General features: G+C 37.8%; 1 protein-coding gene across 1 annotated transcript in view; it reads right to left on the bottom strand.

Moving 5' to 3' along the window:
• Positions 1 to 280: 280 nt before the first annotated feature.
• slc49a4 (solute carrier family 49 member 4) overlaps positions 281 to 9,078 on the bottom strand; it is a 47,378-nt gene continuing 38,580 nt past the window's right edge. The window contains exon 9 of the mRNA XM_024286365.1: positions 281 to 1,696. Coding sequence (XP_024142133.1) covers positions 1,581 to 1,696 — 116 coding nt within the window. The 3' untranslated portion in view covers positions 281 to 1,580. The remainder of the gene's footprint in view (positions 1,697 to 9,078) is intronic.

Raw genomic sequence — 9,078 nt, 5'->3', positions numbered from 1 at the left:
CGTTGGAGACAACTACTTTCTCCATAAATTTAATTACATCATCATACATAGAGGAAAAAATGATACATATGTTAAACTAAAATATTAAATATTCTTATTAGGAAATCACAATCCCTCTTAATTTTTTCAATAGGTTTGTATCTGTCTGTTGTGGGAAAATCCTTTATTAAATCTTCTGTGGGAAACGAAACATGAAAACAAAAAAGTTCAGAACAGAGAAAGTTCCTCAAAGGCACTTAAAAAAAACATTAGCATATCAACTAAAGAAAACACAAAAAAGTTATTCGTAAAATGATCAATTTAATAAGGTGCTTGTAAATCTGCCAAAGTTATGTTTGTGTTTTCTTTTTTTCACAAAACATGAACATTTAATTCCAGAACCCGAGACACCACAGTGCGACCAGACTGAGCGCCGCAGGGAACTATCAAAATATCTACAGATAAAATTGTCACAGTGTGAAGGAGAGGGAGACGGATCACACTCCATCTAATTAAGGCAACACATTTACCTTTTCTGTACAAGGAGAAAAACAAAACGAGCACCAGAAGCTCATTATCCAGCCTCTTCACTTCAGACCAAACCCATAAAAATGCCTCTTGCGGCGGCTGCAGGACAAACGGTGGCAGAGATTCTTTTTCTATTTGCTTATTTCTTCATAGAATCCATGAAATGTCTAACGTTTTTCAAATCTGAATATGTTGGTGCTTTGGAGGAGTGACCAGTGCCCACAAGACGGTTGGTACTTTTGGTACAACTGTCTGATAACCGTTAGTGTTGAGGCATTTCCAAATAAATAGCTTGACTGACGAGAAAAACTAAAACTGTACAAAACGCTCAAAGGCAAACGTCTGGGTTATAAATAGAAATGAAGAACATATGAAAAGTGCGGCCGTGTGGAGAAACAGCCTGCGTCTTTGGCTGGCATCCAATCATCTATCTGCTGGATCATTTTGCATAATATTCATCTTTATAGGGCGATAAAACCTAATCTATGTAACTGCCTTGCGATGACAGGCAATATCACAGGCCTCCTAACACTGAAGTCTTTGTCCCTTTTTTTTACCTCACTCAGCACAGCCAGGATTCTGATTGGCTGATGGAAGAGTACCATTATCCCCGCCTCCTGTTGGGGACAGACGCTTGATGTGGAGTCTGTGCGGCGTCCAGCCTGTGAGCTTTCAAGGCGGCGTCCTGCTGTTTTGAGAGACGAGGCAAGTGGAGGCAGGCGGCTTCAAAAGGATCACCGAGTGCAACTTTAGCTTTGACATCGCCCTCAAGAAAACAGTGGCATGCTGGGTCTGCTTAAGAACAGGAAATCTGTCACAAAAACCTCTTTATGTACAAACAATGCAAAAAAAAATAAAATAAAAAGAGGTAACAATCGGGTCAACACAAGGCTTTGAGATGAACACGTACAAAGAGTAAACAAAGGTGTGGAGTCCATCCACGTTCTTCTCTGCTGCCTCGATAAATAACCATCATCTGTGGTTCATCAACATCCCAAAATATTACAGACAGCTTTTCCCTTCATTTCCATGGTTTCCTCTTCTTGAGCGGACTTCTTTTGTCCACATTAGTGTCACACAGAGACGAAGACGTCCAGGTAGAGACGGTCGTAGGACTCCCTGAAGAAGAGGATGAGGGTCAGGCTGAAGATGCAGGAGCCAGTTAGACACCAGTTCAACCACGACACGTCTGGGTGAAGGAAAGGGCAGGAGAAGAGATTTGTGTTAGATTACAGGTACCAATTTACATGGAACAAAAGAACTGATGGGAAACTACAGGGGGGAAAAGTCAGAGTTAGATTTTTACGTTTGCAAATCAGGCAGGAGGTCTGTCTTTTGTCTAAGACAATTTATTTTTTCTTCAAGAAAGTTTCAGTTTTATTTAGAAAAACATATTAAAGTCTTCAGAAAAATGATGGAAAATGTCAAGTATCCAGACGAGCTGCACATTAAAAACAGATCTTTTTTTTCTGCAACTAAATTCTCATATTCACAATTAAATATTAGGGACACCTTAAAAAATACATTAAGAAGTCAGAGTTTTATGAGAAAAGTTGTAAATTTGAGAAAAAAAAATCTAAAACAAAGTTGTACTATGAAGAGAAAAAAGTTATAATTTTACAAGAATAAGTCCTAAATTAGGAGAAAATACACAATTTGATAAAAATAAAGTCTAAAATATGAAAAAAAGTCATAATTTCATGAAAATAAAGTATTAAATTATGAGAAAAAAAGGTGTAATTTCATTTAAAAAAATCTTAAGAAAAAAGTTGTAATTTCACAAAAATAAAGTCTTAAGCGATGAGAAAAAAAGATGTAATTTTATAAAAATAAGATCTTAAAATATGAGGAAAAAAAGTCATAGTTTTACAAGAATAAAGTCATAATATTAATAGAAAAAAGTCAGAATTGTACAAGAACAAAGTAGTATATTATGGGAAAAAAAGGAAATTTTACAAGAGTAAAGTTGTAAAATTATTTTAAAAAAGTCAAAATTTTACTGGTAAAATTATGAGTAAAAACGTCAATATTTTAGGAGAGTAAAGTAATGATTTAATAAATTATAAATTGAGAGTTTACATTTGGTGGCCGACATTAAAGTCAGATATTTATGACTATTTACTAAGAAATATTCAAACAACAACATGAAGAACTAAAACGGTGTTTCAGTTTGTGAGAGAGAGTGCTTTATAAGCAATTATAAGCATTGGTATCAGAAATAAGGAAATATTAAGTCTTTTAGTGAGTCAACATTGTTTTATTATAAGGATATTTGCAGGAATCTGAGCCTCTTCACAAGAAGATTCTTGACCCACGTGGAGTGGATTGCAGAGGTCCAAATCATTATGGATGAAAGGATTCTTGAACTAAAGTTTCACGGCATCACCATAAATGGAGGCTTACAACTATAGTTTTGAAACAACATGCCTTTTCCTAGTAAAAATAAAACTTTTCTCTCATAATTTTGAGTTTATTCAAGTAAAAAGTTTCCTTCATAATTTTACAACTTAATTCTTGCAAATTTTTTCTTTTTTCTTTATCCTTTTATGACTTTATTCTCATATGTTTTGTTTTTTTCTTTTATGGTGGCCCCAATAGCCCATGGTATGCACTAATCACTTACTACCATGTTTTGAATTTCCCCTATTTTTCCAGTGCCTTCAAAATAAAAGGCTGGTTTCTCAGATAAATGCAGGTCCTGACAGTTTCATATATTATCCCCAAAAAGCATGAAGCAAAGTCAGCTGTGAATTACTCCGCAGCATCCGACAATAATAAACGGCTGCGCTCCGGCACAATGAAATACGAGTCATCCACAAACACATGGACTCTTGATGGAAGTTGTCTTGAAGTGGGACTGAGTGATTTACCGGGATCACCAGATCTAATGGCTAATCAATAAGAATTCCTGACACACCATGTAGTAAATAAGATCAGTCTGTGCTGTCTTTGTAATGATTCTGGATAATTTAATGATATTGGCAGTGCTCCCCATTATCATTGACCTCCACTTGAACCTAAACATGGTGCAGAATGCTCCTTTTTTTTTTTTTTTTTGCTCAGCTTTTTTCGAGCTCCATTAGCCACAGGAGAGCTGTTCTTACTGTCTGCACTAATGCTAAATCTAGAGGGCAGATGGGGAGCGTTTGAGTCTCCACTAAAACCAGAAGATCTCTTCTTTAACATTTTTGCGGTCACGCCGGTCAGCGATCGAGTGCTGTGGTGGAAGTGGGCTAGATAGAGATGTTAGGCAGGGCCGGAGGCTGTCAGTAGCTCTTCATAATGAGACCAACCAGTCATAACAAGCACCAAGAGCCAAGAGCACACGCCAGGGAGAGGTGCAACATCTCACACTGGCTTAGCTTCAGCAAATGATTCTCAATCTGCCAAGCCGATCAATGCAGGAGCAGGCCGGGAGCCGGAAAAAGATGCAACGTTTTCAAGAAATTTGAGGAAAAGATGAAAGCAAAGAGTAAACTAGGGCTTAAAGAAAGTCAATGTTTGGAGAAAGAGCTGCATAAATCAGGATGTGGACGGCAGAAGACCTGCACAGAGGAGGGGAATGAACCTGCGTTTAACTGATCAGATATTCTCCGCTGATCTTCTGATTCGCTTCCTGTTTCTAGACCAGCTGCTTAGGATTGAAAGGAGCCTGTCTGTGTGTTTGTGTCTGAGGACGCAGATGCATTAAAAGAATGCTAATAGGAAAAGGAAAATACTCTCACATTCAACAAGGAGGTGTTAAAAACAGCTGCACTGTCACCAAGATGAACAGGAAAAGAGGAAATGGTTAAACAAAAGTAGAATTTAAGGGTAAAAATGAACCAATTGGAAAAAATCTGCCCTTTTTGTATTTGCTATTTTTCTATTGTTTTAATTCCCGTCTTCCGGATTTGGCTTGTAAGCTAAACTCTCTTTAGAGTTATTTTAGTATCTGAAAAGTGGGTCGCTACAGCTTAATAATTGGTGAATTAATGTAGATAATCCAAACATAATAGCTGTTATTCTAACATACATTTCTTTTTTTCCTCCTTTCTTTATTTCATTTTTGCTGCATCTCTCTAGCTTCCAGGACAAATGTGCTGCTTGTGAGGCTGCAGTCCATGCTAGCCTGGTTGTGTTTGGTGGTCCCGTCTCTCCTGGGACCTTCAAAGTCTGAGATAACGGCTTTCTATTTTCAATACACACTGTGGGAATGGAATGGGAGAAACGGAAACGACCTTCTTGGGGGCTGAACAAACAGTAAAATACGTCAAACAAGTTTATGGTATAGTAAGTGGGTATTATATCATATATAGTTTGCGCAGTGGTGTAGTGGTTAGCACTTTTGCCTCAGTGAGAAGACTCTGGTTCAAATCCCAACTGGGACTTCTCTGTATGGAGTTTTCCTTGCGGGTTTTCTCAAATAGAATTTAAAAAACTGCTTGATGGTTTCATTGGTGATTCTTTCTGTGTGAGTCGGTTTGATTGTGTGGTTGTCCAGAATGCACCCCACCTGCGGCCAACATTAGTTGGGATAGGCTCTGAAAATGGGTTCAGAAGATGAACTTTGAAATACTTTTTCAAAGTTAAATTGTGGATTTGTAAATTCAGAACTTTTAAGGGAAACAGTTGGAGGCTGAATCCACTCTCAGCCTTGAAAAATACAACCAAAAAAAGGGGGGCAGACTAAAAAACAATAGTAAGACAGAATTGTAAAGTTTGTTTCAGTAAAAAAAAAAAAAATCTAGTGTAAATAATGAAAGTTTATAATGTTCTTTTTTGGTTTCATTACTTTGGTGTCCAGCAAGAAAAAAACAACACAAGTCCACCAGCATTGAGGTCAGTGGCGTTTTGTGATTAATGATGCTCGCTTCTTTGTAGCCTTTTTTTGAAGAGGATCAGGGTCACATCTGCACCCACACTAGTGTAAAACAGTTTCAGTATGATGGAAGCAGAGGTGCATTCTGCAGAGCAACAGGTTGGAAGGATCTTCATCGGAACAGTTTTACTGGCGTTTACCTGCTGCTTTTATCACATCCTAAACCTGAAAAAAGTGAGTTTGTTAAATGTACAATGGGGGACTGCTCTTCTGTTACAGTTTTCAAACAGTCTTTACAGCAGTTTGAAAAAGTTTGTGTGCACAGGAGCTTTACTTCAGAGAGGAGAACAAACTTAAAGGAGAAGAAAAAGATCTCGAGACTAAAGCAGTGCGGCAATTATATCTCAGTGCTGAATAATTTGTGCTTCCTCAGTGTGTAGAAGACTGACAACACTGGAGTTCTGTGGGAAAACTCGGCACCAACCCCTCAAGTCCCTTCTCATCTTCCTCCTCCTTCATTCTTTCTCCACAGGCACTTTTCCTCCGTAATGCCTCCGCGCTGCTTTGCATTCCACCCCTTTAACTCTGTGCTAAATGACAAAAAATACACTGCAGATGAAATTGAAAAAGAGCTACAAGTGCAGATATATGGCCCGGAGGCTCCCATTCATGCTTTTGAGTTGGAGGATTTGGGAAAATATGGCTAAGTCAAGAGGCCAGTTAGAGCTCACTGATCCACAACCAGCCTCTCAAGGATATTAAAATGGACAAGGAAGTAAATTCATATACGGCTGCCTGCTCTCAGTGAGAAGAAACCATAAATCAGAATGCATAACGAGGAAGTGGGCCACCAAAAGGAAACCCCAGAAAAAAAAAGGACCCTAAACTGTATATGGAAGGAAATATCTGAATGCTGAAGCTGCCAGTTTTCAATATCAGGAAGTTGTGAGGTTTTGAAAAACTTATGCAGAATTTATTAGTTTTGGCATCTGCATATTATTTGTCACATTTATTGTAAGGCCACCGAGAGAATTCTAGCGTAATGAGATAGCCCACAAGAATACTTCCAAGGGACATTTGCATAATCAAATGAATCTTTGACAGAATGATTTCTTCTGAGTAACAGAATGTTGGATTACAGACAGCACAGGAATCCTGCCCTTTTATAAATCACTGCCTATGGTAGTTAAATTATAGCCCTCTTTCAGAGTTTTGATATCCAATACAGCTGTGTAATAATACCAAACTAATGAATTATTTCAACTACACTTCACAAATCCACAACTCAGTTTGATTTCTGATTAATACAATTTTAACCCCTTGACATCTGATTATATTTCTAGCTATGGAACAAAAAATTACTTCTGTTTTTACTTTTAAGGTAAATCCTTAAAGGAGGGATTTTGGAGCCACACTGGTTTGATGCATCAATAGACGTCAATGGGTTTATAACAACTATCAATTTGTCACATTTTTCTTCCCAAACCAGTTTTGTTTGAGAATTAAAAAAAATGTTTTTTTTATACATCTAGTGACTTGAGCTGAAAAAAATAAAAACAAAAAAGGAGGAAATTTCCTTTGTACAGTGCATTAAAACAAACAGTAAAGTAATCGCCTTCAAATATTATCATTTTAAAACTGTGGAAAATTTAATCTATGTACATTTTAAAGTAGAACTTATGTCTTGGTGGAAAAAAACATGACTCCTAATATATTTCTATTTTTATTTATTTATATATATATATCAGTGGCGGGCCGTCAGGGCCTGCAAGGCCTTCTCTGCTGGCCTAAAAATATCTGAATCACAGACTGATATTAATTATTATTTATTTCCGTGAATACGTATTCTATAATTCCAAATGCTCTGTCTTCGTCCTTTCATTGCTGTCTCCCTGGCTGCGCTGCTTCCAGACGTGTATTTTCCTATTTAAGCATTAACCAATCACATTGCAGCACCATTTGTTGCTAGGGTCAAAGAAATCTGCCCGGAGGCCTTCACAATCAGTTCTGCGGGCCCTGTAGCATAAAATAATTGTCGACCAAACTGTTGCTTCAACCAATCAGATTTGGAGTAGGCGAAACCAAGGCCAGCTAGCAGGCGTACGGAAACGTCATCATTTTCACGAGCTTTGATTGGATAGCTCGCAGCTCGCTCTGGTTCTGCGTTATGTGACGGACACAGGTGCCGAGGAGCGGCGTGTCAGGTTTGAAGATGTTACCAGTGGAAAGCGTCTCATCGTCTGATTTTTGGTGGAAAATGAATGTCTGGGTAAAGTTGTGGCACAGTTTTGTCTGGCACGGGTAAAGGAGTTCCGTGACTCCGTTGAGCGGGAGTGAAGCTGAAATCTACGAGGCCCCTGAACGCACCGCGGGCGCGTGCAGCGCAAAATCCTCGCGCGCACTACCGACAATATTATTTTCCAGACACAGACCTGATTTCAAGATGACAAAAACTGATGTTTATCTCCCTCCTCGACCACAACAGGCTTCAGGAATACCAGAACATTTTCCAGCTTATCACAGCCACGGAACACTTTCCATCTGCGAAACGCACGGATTCTGCACGACAGAGTGATTGAAATCTTGAGGATAGAAAGGATGGATTTTGTGTTTAAATAATCTGGATTTTTGGTGAGTAAAATTTTGCTATCTCCCTACATAATATTGAAATTTTATCAGGTTATTTTTTATGCTTTTGGTGTGTGTGTGGCAGTTGTACCTGCAGTAGAAGTTTTATTGCCATAAAATAGTTAATGAGGGTTGGATTGATTCAGATGGAGCACTACTGAAGGCCTAGGTGTGAAATGCACGGCCCGCCACTGATATATATATATATATATATATATATATATATAAATTTGTTTAATTTGAATTTTTTATTAATAAACACTTTGTTTTGCTTCACTTTTAACACTAATTTTTAAAAGAAGTTTCTGAATACATGTAAATATTAAATATTGCTTTCAACTTACAAAAACTAAAGCTGGACAGGGTTTCAATTTAAATAGAATCATAAAGAATCATGTGTCAGAATGATAATTTACTTTTCAATTATCCTAAATGATTACCTAAAACAGCAAAAATGTTCATTTCTACACAGATGATATGCAACAAAACTATTAATGAGATTTAAATAAACTAATCACATAAAATAAAGTCAAGCAGAATGGAAATAAGTCATTAGACTTCAGCAAGAGGTCCTGAGCTCAAATCCCGGACAAGCTCCCAATTTAGGGGATTGGAGGAGCATACCATAAAAATGGTTGTTTTGTCATAGCTCTAAAGCTTAAGGATCCACTTGAAGAAATGCACATTTAATGGAACTCCACTGAGTATTACTGAGGTGCATGCACACAATAAGAATGAGATGTTAAAAACCAAAGAGAAAACAAAAAAGGGCTCTGTTTAGATCAAAATCAAATCTGCACAAAGGAAAACTGTCCAGAACAAAAAACTTGAATACAGCTTACTATTAGGTCACAGAAATGGTGCAACTTGAGGACTTATAGCCAAATTACACCAATGTATTTCCTCTACAAGTCAGAGCTACAGAAGAGCACTTCAATGTTGCTTTCAGAGGGAAGACAGCAGATGCAAGCTCACTTTACAACACCTGCAGCAATGAGAGGAATAACAAGAAAGGTGGGATGCATCCTTCTCCATTTATCAACTCCAGTGAAGAAAAGAGCAACAAAAGCTTCCATCTTCTCCGCCTGATCTTTTCCTCAACCTGTCGCAGACTGTCAGAACAGCAGATACTCCTCAGAGCA

The sequence above is a fragment of the Oryzias melastigma genome, linkage group LG21 (genome assembly GCF_002922805.2).
Source record: "Oryzias melastigma strain HK-1 linkage group LG21, ASM292280v2, whole genome shotgun sequence".
NCBI lineage: Eukaryota > Metazoa > Chordata > Actinopteri > Beloniformes > Adrianichthyidae > Oryzias > Oryzias melastigma.
This window is presented reverse-complemented; position numbering and strand designations above follow the sequence as displayed.